This window comes from Heterocephalus glaber, unplaced genomic scaffold (assembly GCF_053883595.1).
Source record: "Heterocephalus glaber isolate CG9 unplaced genomic scaffold, H.glaber_assembly_v1.0 deba00001760, whole genome shotgun sequence".
In the NCBI taxonomy this organism is placed as follows: domain Eukaryota; kingdom Metazoa; phylum Chordata; class Mammalia; order Rodentia; family Bathyergidae; genus Heterocephalus; species Heterocephalus glaber.
Window position 1 is genome coordinate 5,193,380 of NW_028258457.1, and position 15,011 is coordinate 5,208,390.

Sequence of the window (15,011 nt, forward strand, 5' to 3'; positions counted from 1 at the left end):
CCTTTCCCATCCGCGGGAGGGGTGGGCCCGGTTGCTCTCAGCAGCGAAGTTCCGGCGCCCTCTTGTGGTCAGACGCAGACTCTAGCCCAGCATCAGAGTCCATGGAGGGGGGCGGGCTCTCCTCCGCTTCCCCAGCACCTTCAGCAACCAGAGGGAGAGGTCAGCCGGGGTCGAAGCTCAGCCAATGGCAAGGGCTGGCCCGGGTCAGGGGCTTATCCAGGTAAAGGTGGATGGATGGAGGCATGGATGGTTGGAGGAAGGGATGGATGGATGGGTGGGTGGACGGACAGGTGGGTGGGTGTTTGGTGGATGGGTGGTTGGATGGATGGTTGGTAGATGGGTGGGTGGGTGTGCGTGGCTCGCGACAGCTGGATGGACAGATGACTGGGTGGTAGATGGATGGATGGATGGATTGTAAGTATGAGTGGATGGATAGATCAAGGGATGGATGAATGGTAGAAAGGGGAATGGATGGAGGGGTGGAAAAAAGAAAGAAGGGAGGCAAGAGAGGAAGGGATGGGTGGATAAACAGGCCCAGGGTAAATGGATGGGACGGGTGATAAGGATATCGCAAATCCCATTTGAAACACATATTAGGGATTGGGTTCACAGTAAGGTTCGAGCCTCCGAGTCTAAAAGAGACTCCCTGCCCCCCCCCCAGGGCAGGAAGGGCTCCGCCTGTCACAGACTCGCTGCACTAGGTGGGCAACACGAGGAAGAGGAGGAGGGGCAAATTATTTTTTGGCCACTGGGTGGAGAACAGGGCCAGGCAATGGCAGGCAGCAAGGTTGGGGTCCCTGCCCCCCACCCCCATGTCTTACAAGATTGGGCCTGGCCACGGGTTCAAGAAAGGAGGACTGGCCGGGTGTCCTGGGATCGGCCCATCTCTCCCTGTCCTTGTCCAGCCGGTTGTGGGACACAGCGGGGTGGGGAGACAGTGGAGCCCCCACCTTCAAAGCACTAGGCTTTGTAATCACTCATAGGCCCTGCTTTTTTTTTTTTTCCAGACTTGGTCTCGCTATGTAGTCCAGGGTGGCCTCGAACTCGCAGCAATCTTCCCGCCTCAGTCTCCCTAGTGCTGGGATCACAGCCGTGTGCCATTACGCCCGGCTCAAGTGGTCGCACAGAGCGTGTGTCGCTGACTTGGTCCCTCTCATTATCTGGGGCTCTTCCGCCCCCTGGTGGACGATCCTGGAGGTGTCGCAGACAAAGCTCCCCTCGCCCCAGTAACCGGCCCCAGCGTGGAGCCCCAAACGCCTGCCCTGTATCAAGGTCCTCATTAAGGAAAGGTTAATGTTCCGGGCAAAGTCCAGGGAGTGGAGAAAATGGGGAGACAAGAAACGGGGAGGGCCAAACCTGGGCCTTTCTGGGACATGACAGGGCCCTGGGGCACCCCACCCTCCAAGCTTCCAAGAACAGTCACGTGGCCCAAAAAAACCCAAGGGGCCCAAGGGAGCAAGGATTCCCCGGGAGATGAGGCTCAAAGTCCAGGGCTCAGCTCAGCAAAACAAGATTGGCACCACAAGTACATAATGTCCCCAGCCTGGTAACCTGGGCACTTCAAAGTTTGAGCCCTCCTCCTGGCCAGGCATTGCCAACCCCTGGCAGCTGTTCCCAGGGGGGAAACTGAGTCCTGAGAGATAACAAGAGCCCTTCCAAAAAGCTCCTATTGCCAAGTGTGGTGGTGCACATTTTTCATCCCACCACCCAGGAGCCTGAGGCAGGAGGATCACTTTCTGGGCAGCCTGGACTACATGGCGAGACTCTGTCTCACCCCCTTCCCCCAAAAAGCTAAATAAATATAAAGAGCTCAGACTGGTTTTTTTATTGGGGGCCTCAACAGCGAGCCTTTAGCCGATATGGCCCTAAGGCTGCATGAGACAGGCACGTTCTGGCCAAAAGAGATCAGGCAGAGGGAAAATAAATCCCGCAGAGCCATGAACTGTGGGGAAACAGCAGCTTCTCCAGGCAGGGATACTCTCCAAGCATAAGAATCACCAGTGGGACCGGGTCCCGGAGAACCCTGCCCTGAGGTCTCCATAATCGGATCCCAGTTGGCATCGCTGCCTTCAAGCTTGGGGTGCTGCTCACTGGGTGGGAAAGTGCCACTCCGGGGGGGCCCCTGCCAGGAGTAGTGACAGGGCATCTTCACATACTCGTCTTGATCTCTTCATACTCTTCGGGCTCTTTCTCTTCCAGCTCCAATCCCAAATTGCTCTCCCCTCCTTTCTCCTTTTTCTTCTGTTTCTTCTCCTTCTTGCTGTCTTTCCTGGAGGGACACAAAGGCTCCAGACCATAATACACATAGTTGCTTCTATTTCATGGACATGCACCTGTGCTGGGCTGCAGGACCAGGGGTGCATGGGTGGAGAGGCTGCAGGAGTCCTGCCCACAAAGGCAGAGAACTACAGAGCCACTGTAGGGGCAGGCGGGTGGACTGGTAGATGGACGGACACATGGACAGATGGGTGGTTGGGCGGGTGAGTGGTTGGGTGGACAGGTGGATAGGGGACTTGACTGCATAGGCAGGCGGAGAGGTGGATGGGTGAGTGGAAGCAGGGAGAGAGACCAGTTAGCAGTGCAGCTGGGATCTGGTCCTCAGCTCATCTGGGGAGCAGGAACCCACTTCACTGGGGCTGAGCTGGACCCTCAGGTCCACAGCCCCCTCAGCACATCTGAGCCTCCACTTCAAGTCCCAGGCAGGTTGGCCCCTCCCCAGCCCCTCCCTTCTCGGTTCAAGCTTGGGCCCCAGCAGAGGCCCCAGCCCTGACCACACTCCCAGGTCCTTCCTTCATCCTTAGCAGACACAGAGACCAAGAGAGCCTGTCCCACACTGGTGGTCTTGTCCAGTGGGTACCGAGGGCCTACTGTGTGCCAGCCAAGCTAAGTTCTCGCATGCTGGAAGCCATCATCAAGTGCGGTGACACCCGTGAATAACTAGGAGCATTTCAGCTGGTGGCTAAGTGTGAAGAAGAAAAGATGCAGGTCTGGTGCCAGGGAAGGAGGGCTGGTGGTCCGAGTGGTTCTCTATGTGGACCAAACTCCCGAGCAGGAGGAGGAGGAGCCAGCCAGGAGGTAGAGGGAAAGGCATAATTAACAGGAACAGCATGTGCAAAGGTCGGGGGCACGTGAGCACTGGAGGTGATGGAGGCCAGAAAGAGGTCATCTGTGCAACCCCCCAATTGTAAGGGGGGCCTCAGTCCCCTACACCACACAAGTCTACACGCGCTCACATGGACAGTACCTTGGGCCCATGCTCTCGTAAGGGTTGGGCTGTATTCTCATGGTGGTCTCCTCATCCTCGGCTCTGCAGATGTGGACAGGGCCATGAGACTGGGGGAAGGGCAGGAGTTAAGCATAGGCTGGGCCTCAGTTTCCCCCACCAGGGCTCATGAACTCCAGAAAGCAGGGGTGGGCTGCCTGGCTCTTGGACAGGTGCAGGCCCAGGGTCCAAGCAGGAGCAGGAAAAGGAGCTGACCTTTGGCAGGGGTGACCCGGGAAGGAGGGGTGGGGGCCTGTCCGGGGAGGGCGGGCTTCCGGGTGGAGCGGGGTCCCCACCTGGCTTTGGAGCACCAGATGCGGTTGGCCAGTAAGAGCACGAAGACGATGAACAGGAAGACCACAACCGCCGTCAGGCCCACCAGCCATGGCTTCAGGTGACGTTCTGTGGCTGCCAAGGATGGGGTGGGGCTCAGAGGTAGGGGAGAGGGACAAAGGTCCTGGGGAGACCTCAGAGACTCCCTAGAGAGGGGGAGGGGTTCTCAGGAGGGGAGGAGCTTGGAGAGGGTGGGGCTTATAAAAGAAGCGGGGATCCAAAGGGCGGGGCCTAGAGGGCGTGACTTACAAAAGAAGAAGGGCACAGAGGGGCGGAGGGGAGGGGTTTGGGAGGGGCTTTTAAGGAGGCGGGCTGAGAGGAACTTCGGGTCGGGCGTGGCTTAGGAAGAGGCGGGCCATAGAGCAGTGAGGGGCGGGGCTCGTGAAAAAGGTGGGGATGGGGAGGAGCTTGGGAGGGGGGTTATAAAGGAGGCGGCTGGCAGAAGGGCGTGGCTGATAAAGGAGGAGGGGCTCAGAGGGAAGGGGCTTGGAGGGGGCTTATAAAAGAGAAGCTGGCCAGAGGAGGAGGGGTCCCCAAGGGGATCAGAGAGGAGAACAGCTTGGTGGGGAGGGAAACTCAGAAGCAGGGCTCCGGAGGGCCTAAGAGGGGAATCTTGGAGAGGGGCGGGGTCTGGAGAGGGGAGGGGGCCCAGGCTGCGGAGGGGCTGAGGGAGCAGGGAGAGCCCAGAGGAAATGGGAGGTGTCTCGCCCAGGCCTCAGTTTCTCGGTTGTGGAAAGTGGGGACTGAACGGACCCCCGCAACCCCCTCCCCCCTCCCGCCAGCGCCCTACCCTGCTGGGCCTGGACAGACGGCAGGAGCAAGGTCGCCAGCACGAGCAGCATCCCCAGGGCGCTCATGGCCTCCAGCGACAGGTCCGCGCCAGCCCGGTGTGAGCGAGCCCCGGTTGCCAGGAGAGATAAGGGGCTGCAGTGGAGGGCCGCCCTCCTTCCGTCCCGCCCCGCTCCCCCAGCAGACTCTGGACCCGGTGTAACATTAACTCCTCCGGACTCCGCCCGGCCCTGCACCACGCCCGGGAACCGAGGGCCTCAGGGGCCCCTCGGGATCCCCAGCGTCCCTGCTGCTTCGGGGACCTGGCTAAAATGACCTTGGGCTCGACCTTGCATCCCCTCCGGGCCCCTGCCCCTGCTGTGTGAGCTCACAAATCCAACGGGAATATCACAGTCACTCTTGGTGGCTTGCAGGGTGCACAAGGCTCCGTGCTCTGTGACTTTGGAGATCCTAGTCCCTTCTCTTGGCCACCCAAATTTTGGGGAGGTGCAGGGGATGGAACCCAGCACCTTGCACAAGCTCAGCAAGCACTCCACACAGCTCCACCCTCGAGTCTTTTTCATTTTTACCTTGAGACAAGCTCTTGCTTAGCTGCCTAGGCTGGGCAGGAACTTGAGATCCTCCTGCCTCAGCCTCCCAAGGTGCCAGCATCACAAGCATGAGCCACGGAGCCCAGCTACTCTATCCACAACATTTTGCCAACTTTATTTTACAGAGCCCATGGGACCCCAGGCAGCCAGCCCCTATCAGAGCGGGGATATGAAGCAGGGTCTTGCTGGCTACCAGCTTATATGAGTGCACCAGGCTCCCGGTCTTGGGGACCCAAAAGCACAAGGCCATAGGCCACTATCCACGCCCGACCCTGGACTGTGTATGGCTACAGAACTGGGGACACCCATGAGAAGAGATGACTCAGGCTCTGGCTCTTCTGTCCTCAACCTTGGTCCTTGGCTTGATTAGATAGTGAGCCCTTCCCAGGCAAAGGGGGACCCCTCCCTGGCTGTCATGGCCAGGGCACATGAAAGGGAGGCCCAAGGGTCCCCACGGTGCAGGTGGAGGACAAGGCAGAGCTGGGATAAACCATGTGCCAACTTCAGCTAGGCAGATGCTATTAAGCTCCTACTGTGTACCCCACCCTGTGCAAAGCTCCAAAAGGAAGGGCACCTTGGCACCCTGCATCCCCTGGGAAATCAGAACCCCCCCAGACATGGCAGCCTGGGTGGGGGCGGAGGAGATGCACAGCTGTAGGGGAGGTGGGACCCTGCCTCAGAGCTGCCTTCCAGGTGAGTCACCCAGCATAGCTCTGTGACAGTCCCCTCCACTGAAGAGTGGGGCCATTTCACCAAGGCATGCCTCAGTGTCCCCAGCTGTCAGGTGGAGCTGTAAGTCCTACATGGGAGGATTCAGTGAGGTCGCATGAACAGTGGGCATACTTAGCACAGGAGCAGGGACTAGGAAAAGCTTGAAGCCGGCCACAGTGGCCCACACCTGTCATCCCAGCACTCTGGGAGGCTGAGGCAGAAGGACTGCAAGTTGGAGCCCTGCCTGGACCACTTGGTGACTTGGCGAAAACTTGTCTCAAAATAAGGGCTGGGAATGGAGCTCAGTGCAATCTGCAGTACCACAAAGAAAAGGCTGATGACTCTTAATTTTAAAAAATGTCTTAGTGTCCATTTACAGATTGCCTACAGCGTGGCTGGGGCTGGGGGAGTGGGTTGCAGGGTATGGCGCCATGCGGGTCTCTGTGCAGAAAAGGCCCAGGGCACAAAGCTGTCTACGGCCACAGCCCAGCTCAGCCCAGCCTCCAGGAGCTCTGGACCAGTAGGGCCCTGAAGGCGATGGAGGGGCGCCAGCGATCCTGGAAGGTGCTTCCGAGGGGGCCCCCTGGCCACCTCTACCGGCGTCATCGCCCCGCCAGGCCAAGGCCAGCTGCAGGTCCAGCTCTTCCAGGTCCTCACCAGCCAGGCTGGCACAGAGCTCCAGGGGGCCGTCCTCCTGGTCCGGCTTCGGGCCGAAAGCCCAGTCTGCAGCAGGGACACCTGTGAGGCCCCCCACCCTTTCCTTTCCCCAGCCCTCCCTGCCCAGAAGGGGCCTGAGGACCCCTGTCCCTGGCCACACGCGTGGAGGGCAGCGCTCACCGGCCAGGTCGTGGGCGAGATCTTTGATGAGGTGCCCCACAATGGCGTAGGCCACGGCCACTACCAGGAGCGCAGCCATCAGCAGGTAGAGCACATGCCGGGGCAGGCGGATGGCGTCCAGCTGGGGGGGCCGGTGGTCCTCGTACAGGGGTGGGCCTGGGCTCCGGCCCTCAGCCTCCTCCTCGCCCATCAGCCCCGGCATGGCAGCTGCCTGGAGCAAAGGCCCGGAGGTGACCCATGCAGCGGGCAGCGGAAGTATTAGGGGCTTTGAGCTAAGAGGATTCGGGCAACACCCCCAACCCCCACCCCGCACCATCTGCCTGGATTAATCATGGTACAAATCACTTCTGCCCACTGCCTCCTCCCTTGCTTGGCTCCAGCTGTGGCTATGAATACCTCTGACCTCAGGGCCTTTGCACCTGCTGTGCCTGCTCCTGAAACCACCCAGATTTTCCCATGACTGTTTCCTTCCATTCATTCCTGCACTTTGTATGCACTAAACACCTACTACTGCCTGGCACCCCTTTTAGATGTGAACATAGCAGACCTGACTCCCTTGTCTATAGAGCTGGCGTTTCAGCAGGGAGATGGATAAGGTGGAACCTTGGAGTAAATGATGTAGTGATGAATGGCAGTGGGGGAGCAGCTAGAGTTCCAAATAGGGTGGCCAAGGCCTCCTACAGGCAAATTAGCCATGGAAGACCAGGGTGGAGCAGTACATGGCAAAGGCAAGGCTATGCAAAGGCCCTGGCGCAGTGGAGGAGCAGCGAGGAACTGACTGGCTGGAGCAGAGGAAGCGAAGGGCACAGGGAGCGGGCAGGCGGGGCCCTGTGGGCTGCAGGGAGGGGTTTCACGGGCGCCCTCTGGTGGCTACCATAGGGATGCCAGGCTGTGGTGTGAGGGTGGGAGCGGGGAGCCAAGCAGGTGACTGTGCAGGCCCGAGAGGCACAACCTGAGATGTGACCGTGCTTAGTGCACTGTAAACTCGAGTTGTAACTGAGGTCAGCCGCCCCCGCTCCTAAATGGAGACATCGAGGAGCAGCTAGGCGGGGGTGGTGGGTGGTGCCTAGGATTACAGGCAAGCATCACAGAGCCCGGTCTAACAGGAAACACGCAGTTGTGACCACTGTGGGCCAGCCGGTGATTCTGTTGCATGGCGTCCAGGACCCACAGGAGCCGGCAGGTGGGAAGCTGCCTTCCCCCACAGTGCTGCTACCTTGGAGCTCTGCCTGCTAGCGATGCTGGCCATGCCCACTCCGTTCATTGGCCAACAGGGGTCATGTGGACAGGACGGGGTCCAACTGGGAGGCTTAGAGCAACTGGCCACGTGCGTAGGAATCTGACAGACGTGGCCTCAGGTGCTCGCTGGGCAGGTGGAGTTAAAACCCAGCAGCTCCCCTCTGGGTCTGGGACCACACACAATCTCCCAGGACGGTTCTCAACTTCTGGGCCAGCTTATGCTATGGTAGGTAGCAGGGCATTGTGGGATCCCTGGCAGATGTGAATGGGCCGCCCCCTGCTGTCCATGGGGGAACTGTGGGAATCCGGATGACAAGCCACAGCCCAGACTCCTACCCATATCACAAAACCCCTTCCTTTGTGCCCCAAATAGGATATGGGGGACGATGAGGGTCTGGAGAGACCTGGGGTGGAGGGCTGCTTCCTCAGAGTCCTCTTAAGGGAGCTATCTGGGAAGACTGTGCTCTAAGCTGGTGGGAAGAACCCAAGGGCCCAACTATGGCTCCAAATGCCCTGCTAGACTGGAGTGTCAAAGGTCCTGGGGGGCAGCCCCAATCCCACACTCGGAGGAATCATTGGTTGGCAAAAACAGTTTAATATTCCATCTGGGCAGCACCCCAGGGCCAGCAAGTGCCCTGAGCCCAGCCTACCCAGAGGCCGCTTCTCGGTTCCTGCTTGGGCCCCAAAGGTGAGGGGGACAAGGGACCCCCAAACCCTGTTCCCCATTCCTAATGAAGCCTGAGCCAGTCGCCGTGACCCTTCCCAAGAGACCCAGTTCCTGATTCCCCAACATTCTCGCCCCCCAGGACACGCCCCTTCCGGTCCGCCTGGTCTGGGTCCTGGGGCGCTTCCGGTCCGCCGCTCTGGGTGTCCAGATGCAGACCTCGGGCCGCGCCCTGTGCACAGGGACACCAACCTCGTCCCAAGTGCTCAGCCAGCAAGAGAGGACACCCAGGCGCAGGGCTGGAAATGGAACCCACGGTACGTAGGCCCAGTTTAGATGCCAAGTGGGGCAAGGGGGAGACCCGCAGAGCCTGGGCCGGGCGGGGACTAGGGCGGGGTCCGCAGCCGCAGCAGCTCCAGCCCATCGGCGTACTGGAAGGCCGGGCCGGTCTCGTGCTCATACATGTCCAGCGCCACCTCGCAGCTCTCCCGCACCACGCGCTCGGGGTCGGCCGCGTGCGCCCGAAGCGCAGCCAGGCAGGCGGGCCGGGCGATGGCGCCCAGGGCCTCGGCGCACTCGTGTCGTACCATGGGGCTCTCGGCGCGGCGGGCCAGGGCGGCGGCCAGGTGCGGCACTGTGGCCTCGTGCTGCAGCTGGCCCAGCACGTAGCCCACCTCGTGGCGGAAAAGCGCGCTGCCGCAGCGCAGGCCTGTGGGGGGGAGAGGCGTCAGGGAGGCTGGGCAGGGCGGTGGGGATGGGAAGGGGCGCCCGCCCACCCCAGGCCCGGGCCCGGGCCCGCAACCACCCCCGGGGCCCTCCTCACCCTCGGCCAGAGCCAGGGCGGCCTCCTCCCCGCCTGCGTTGCGCAGCGCGAACATGGCGCGGTACCGCTCGAAGAGAGGCCGGCCCTCGTCCAGCAGCGCTTCCCGAAGCAGCCCCACGTCGCGTTCCTCGGCGGGAGGGGCCGGGTCCACCGAGAGGTAGGGACCAGCGGCCGCCAGCTGCCCAGGGTGCCGCTGTAGCCACTCCAGCCGCCGCACCGCCAGCTGGCAGGTCTCTGCCACCTGCAGGGCAGGGGCGCAAGGGAGTCAGGCGGAGAGCAGGGGAGAGGGCATGGCCAGTGCAAAGGCCCGGAGGCAGGGCCACGGAGGACCAGCAAAGAGGCTCAGGTGGAAGTGAGCGGCTGAGGGAGGGACGGCAGGGTCCAGCCAAGCTGTGCAGGGACTTGGAATTTGGTTCTGAGGGGATGAAAGGCCACTAGTGCTTTGAGTATGGGGCAGATCCGGGCCTCAGCTTCCCACAGAACCTCCACAGCAGCACCATTCATAATGGCCCAAAGTGGAGACAGGGAAAGGAGCAAGGCTGTGACACTCCACAGCATGGACGGACCTTAAGGACGCCGTGCTCAGTGAGAGACGCCAGACACAGAGGACAGAGCATGGGGCTCCGTGGACAGGAAACGCCCAGGACAGGCGACTCCGGAGACAGGAAGTGAACTCATGGGTGCCCGGAGTTGGGGCTTTTTTTTTTTTTTGGTACCAGAGATCAAACTCGGGACTTTGCGCTTGCAAAACAAGCAGCAGAACCACTGAGCTAAATCCCCGGCCCTGGGGCTTCTTTTTGAGGTGATGAGATAGCTAATATTGATGCCTGCACAGTTTGGAATGCACTAAATGTGCTTCAGTGTATACTTTCAAAGGCTGACTTTGCTGGCACACACCTATCTATCATCCCCCAGCTCTGGGGAGCTGAGGCAGAAAGATTCCAAGTTCGAGCCCAGCCTGGACATCTCAGCAAGACTCAAAAAATAATAAAGGACTGGGGATGGAGCTCAGGGCAAAGGCCCTGGGTTCAGTTCAAAAAGAGGAAGTAATGGCCACTCTCGAGGCAGCAGAGACTGCTGCAGGGTCCAGTGGGCCGAGGAGGGACAGCAAGGGAGAGAACAGGGAGACCTGGCAGAGTGACTGGATATAGTGGTGAGGAGAAGGGGTCCCTCCCAGTTGCTGCTCCCCTCCCCTCCCTCATCCCTGGAACGTCCTTGGCTAAGCGGTTGCCCTGGCAACCAGAGATGGCCGCTAAGGCCCTCCTTACCTCAAGCACAGGGTCAGCAGAGTACTGCTTCAGGAGCTCCAGAACCTCCGGGTTCCCGATGGCGCCCAGGGCCTCCCCTGAGAACAAACCAGAGCTCAGGGTGGATAAATGGGGAATGCCCACTACCTCATGGGAGCCATCAACCAGCTGTCGACCCCCTGCCCCTGGCCATGGCTGACTGGAGCAGCAGCAAATACAGACTCCAAAGTGGACCAATCAGAATCTTTCTGCAGAACCTGGACCTGGCCCATAACCTCACAAAGTTGCAGTGACCAGCAAAACACCTCACCCCAGACAGCGACCCTGGATGGAAAGAGGGTGTCATTACACCTAATGCCACAGGGGACAAGGAGCTCCAGCCCCTCAGGGAGCCCTCTCTGCAGGAGGAGATTTTAAGCTGGGATGTGAGGGAGGGGAGTCAGTAGACCCCCACAGCCTTCAGCAAGGGGGGACTGGCGCGGGCCAAGGCCCTGAAGCCTGGAGTATTTGAGACAGAGTCTCGCTAAGTTGTTCGGGCTGGGCTCAAATTTGCAATCCTCCTGCCTCAGCCTCCCCGAGTAGCTGGGATGACAGGTGTGTGCCACTGATGGGTGACTTTTATGAGTCACTGTGGCCAGTGCTGTCTCTAAAACAGAGCTGAAAATCTTTACTACTCGACTTCACAGTACAGCCAGTGGGTTGCCCCTGAGGCCTGTCAACTGTGGGTGACGGTGTGCAAGGCAGAAGGACAGGCTGCTCACCCGCCTCGTGGCGCACCATGGGCTCCTGGCCTGTGTCCTGCAGCACATCCACGAGCACAGGGATGGCACGGGGGTCCTGCATCTGGCCCAGGCAGTAGGCCAGCTCATGCTTCAGCAGGGCCGAGTTGTCCCCGAAGGCCCGGCTGATCCAGGCGATGGCGTGGGGGCCGCCGAGCCCACGCAGTGTGAAGAGGGCCCGGAAGCGGGCCTGTAGGGGCTGCAAGGGGTCCACCAGCGTCTGCCCGATGGCCTCCACCTCCTGCTCCGTCACCATGGTTCCCGCCCGTCCACAGTGCAGGTCCTCCGCAGCTAAACCTGGAGAGCCTGCAGCACAAGAATGCACACACAGCACTAAGTGAGAAGCTGGGGGCGGGCATGGTGGTGGCGCACCGAAAATGTTTAAAGTGGGGCTGGGAATATAGCTCAGTGCAAAGGCCTTCAGTTCAATCCCCAGTACCACAAAAACATAAAACATTTTAAAAGTCAAAGTGAAGCTGGGTCAGAGACATCCTTCGCCCTCTGTGATTATTCACAGGACCTAGGAGGGTGTGGGGGTTGAGATCCCACCTGACTAACGCACTTGCTGTGCAGCTTTCCACAAGCTGCTTTCCCTCTCTGGGCCTCAGTGTTTATCCCTGCCCTCTGGGTCAGCCATGACCTCTGTTCTTCACAGGGCGGCCCCTGGGATCGTGGCGGCTGATCCCCGAGATGTCCCCAGGCATCCCACCACCAGGAACTCATGCTCTGGTATTGACTGTCCCCTCCCATGCCAAATAGGGCCCACCCATGTGACAAGGTCACTAGAGACATGACGGCGCTTGTGACAGGGCGCTGAGACCTCCTGCCAGCAGCCCCAAGAGAGGCGGGATGTGGCCCCTGCCAGTCTTCCCAGCCCCTGGATCACCGTGTGAGGCAGTGTTTAAAGCTGCTGAGCACCGAGCCATCAGTTCCATAGCTTAGATAACTGAAGAGGACCTGCTCGGTGTGCAAGCTGGACTGTCACTGCCCGGCTGAAAATCCTCCCATGGCTCTTCATTGCTCCAAACTCCCAGACAGTCCCAAAGGCCCTGCAGGACCCACTCGCCTCTGCCTCCCCACCCCTATCCTCTACACACTTGGGGCTCCTCACTGCTCCTCAGGCTCTGTCCTGCCCCAGGCCCTTTGCACAGGCTGTTCTTGTCATGAGAAAAAATCCTCCCAAAATGTACCTATGGACTAGGCATGGTGGTACACACCTGTCATCCCAGCACTCAGAAGACTGAGGCAGGGGGATCATCTGTGCTACACAGTGAGTTCAAGGTCAGCCCAAACGACAAAGCAAGGTTCAGTCTCAAAACAACAAAAGCAACCCAAAATGCCCCTGGGGCTGTTGCTCTCACTTCCCTGGCTCTCAAATGCCACCTCCTCAGGGAAACCTTCCCTGATGACAATTTTTTTCTTCAAAGCATTAACCACCACCAGACAGAGTAATTACTGGATACTTACTGGCTCACTTATGATTGACCTTTCGAAAAATTTATTTTTGTGTATGGTACTGGGGATGGAACACAGGGAGTTCAACTGAGCTACATCCTCCTCCCTTCTTAAAATATTTTTGTAAATTGTGAGATAGAATCTTGCTAAGTCTGTAAGGTGCCAGGGTTGGGCTTGAATGTGCAACCCTCCTGCCTCAGCCTCCCAGAGTGCTGGGATGACAAGTGTGCACCACCAGCCCAGCTACTTATGCTTCATCTTTTCCCTCATGAGAACAGAACTCTGAAGGCAGGGAGTGAGACTATTTTGGGTCACCACTGTGCTCTGAGTAGCACTCATCACAAACACATGCACACAGTAGGTCCTCAATAAGAACAAAAACTCAGAAACAGCAGCTGACCTTTATGTATCATTTGCTGTGTCCCAAGCAGTCTGATAAACCCCTTGCATTAACTCAGTCATCCTCACCTCGGAGGGTAGGAAGTAGCACTGTCCCTGCTGTATAGGCTAGGAAACTGAGGCAGGCTTGTTTAGGAAGGGGGTGGGGAGTTATGGATCCAGAGTACAACTGGAAACCACAAGTGCTCTGTAGCCTGGATGAAGTGAAATGAACTGACACAGCTGTACTGTGAGAAAGGACCCCTCTCTGGCCTACACACCAGCTGAGAGCCTGGAAGACGCTTCTCAATGGTGGCGAACCACAGCCTGCCTTGTTTCCAGCGGCATGTGCGGGCTGCCCCTGCACAAGTGGCCAGCAGAAGGTCACACGGCACACGTAGGAAGGATCATCAGAGAGCACACCAGGCAGGAGGTGTGAGCTGGCGGGGCACTGGGAACAATGGGACCTGACTCCTCACTCTACCAGTCGAGCTTCCACTTGACTCAAGGGCTGACAGCGCCCGGGGCGCCTGGCTTCCTGTGCCCGGCCTCTATCAAGGCATCTTAGAGAGCTGGGGCACGGTAGGGCACACTGGTTATCCCAACACTCTAGAAGGCTGAGGCAGGTGGACGCCAAGTTCGAGGCCAACCAGGGCAACTCAGCGATTTAGCAAGACCCTGTCTCAAAAAATAAAAAGGGCTGGGGATGGAGCTCAGGGCAGAGGCTTTGGATTTAATCCCCAGCACTGGAAAAAAGCAAAATGAAGTAGGTGGAGACTGAAGACATACAAACCCGTCCCGCTTCTACACATCGCTCTAAATCAACTCTCCAACACAAAAATGTTCTATAGCTAGGGCCCCACTGGCCGCAAGGGATCTCCCTGACAAGGAATGCCTCAAGGTGTATGTGTGGCGGGGGCCGCTCAGGATCCCCCAGAGACGACTGGCTCTCTGGGATCCCTTGGGAGCTCCCCGGGAGTCAGATGCCTGAAGATCCTTCCTCATAGGATCCTCTACTCCTGGGTCCCTCACAAGGTTCCCCAATGCTGACAAGGTGGTCACCCAACAGGAATGTCTTATGCGCTGGCTTCCCAGGGATCCCTGGTGACAGGAGACCCCCAAGACCCAGGGGGAAGAGATCGGAGGGACTCGGGGCTTCAATCCCCAGCCAATGAATTCCGGAAACCGGATGCCACCCGCTAGAACGGGGCCCCGCACCGCGTCCTCCGCCGCCCACCTCCCGAGTTGTCCAACCTGTCTTCCCGGCGCCGCCGCCTGAGTCTCACCAGCCGCGACACTCACAGCGTGCCCTGCAGGCCGCCATCTTGCCGCCCATGTGACCGGGCCGGACGGCACCAATGCTGCCGCGGGGGAATCCAGTTAAGGCGCCCGCAGCGCAGGGGAAACCTCGAAGCCCCAGTCAGGACCAGAGACATAAATTAAATCCACATAGAAGGACCTGCCCAGAGCCACTCCGCAGGCAAGAGAAAAGGCAAATCCCGCCTTTCCATTGGAAGAAGAGTCCCAGCGACCTGCCCACCCGGAATAGTAAGCAGTAGTTTGTGCCGATTAAGCGTGACTTGGCGCTTGCTAGCGACAGAGCATGCGCAGCGTCCCAGGGGCGAGGTCAGATTTTAAGGGCGTGGTCAACGAGTTTGGGGGCTCCGACCTAGGGGCGGGATTTAAAACAGGAAATGGCCGGCACGGTGGCTCCGGCCTGTATGTAATCCCAGCACTTGAGAGGCTGAGGCGTGAGGATAGCCTTGAGTTCAAGGTCAACCTGGATAGAGAGACTGTCTCAAAAAACAAACAGCCAGGAGTTAGCGCTGCCTCCCTCGGAAGCACAAGGTCCTGAGTTCGATCCCCGTACAAAAACACAAAAACAAAACCCATAGGAAATGAGT

The 15,011-nt window shown here is 59.1% G+C and overlaps 3 protein-coding genes across 5 annotated transcripts; all 3 read right to left on the reverse strand.

Moving 5' to 3' along the window:
• Positions 1 to 1,810: 1,810 nt before the first annotated feature.
• Positions 1,811 to 4,563, reverse strand: Smim24 (small integral membrane protein 24). Its single transcript, XM_004865796.4, has 4 exons — positions 4,386 to 4,563; positions 3,559 to 3,670; positions 3,245 to 3,307; positions 1,811 to 2,269 (listed from the first exon to the last, which is right to left on the reverse strand). Exons 1-4 carry the CDS (start codon positions 4,450 to 4,452, stop codon positions 2,149 to 2,151), a joined length of 363 nt encoding a protein of 120 aa, XP_004865853.1. The 5' UTR covers positions 4,453 to 4,563; the 3' UTR covers positions 1,811 to 2,148.
• A 1,466-nt stretch (positions 4,564 to 6,029) lies between these two features.
• On the reverse strand, positions 6,030 to 6,995 carry Smim44 (small integral membrane protein 44). The gene is given in 3 exon segments (XM_021245071.2): positions 6,030 to 6,250; positions 6,253 to 6,408; positions 6,523 to 6,995. Coding segments are annotated over 3 exon segments (546 nt in total). The 5' UTR covers positions 6,839 to 6,995; the 3' UTR covers positions 6,030 to 6,176.
• A 1,341-nt stretch (positions 6,996 to 8,336) lies between these two features.
• On the reverse strand, positions 8,337 to 14,705 carry Dohh (deoxyhypusine hydroxylase). 3 transcript variants are annotated; one of them, XM_013065859.3, is made up of 5 exons: positions 14,410 to 14,705; positions 11,257 to 11,580; positions 10,517 to 10,593; positions 9,249 to 9,489; positions 8,337 to 9,134 (listed from the first exon to the last, which is right to left on the reverse strand). In XM_013065859.3, the coding sequence occupies exons 1-5, from the start codon at positions 14,441 to 14,443 to the stop codon at positions 8,812 to 8,814; spliced, it is 999 nt and encodes a 332-aa protein (XP_012921313.1). In that variant the 5' UTR covers positions 14,444 to 14,705; the 3' UTR covers positions 8,337 to 8,811. The 3 variants fall into 3 exon arrangements, with proteins under 3 accessions (XP_012921313.1, XP_004865851.1, XP_004865852.1); XM_004865794.3 differs by having other exon boundaries at positions 14,362 to 14,705; XM_004865795.3 differs by having other exon boundaries at positions 14,345 to 14,443.
• Positions 14,706 to 15,011: the final 306 nt, after the last annotated feature.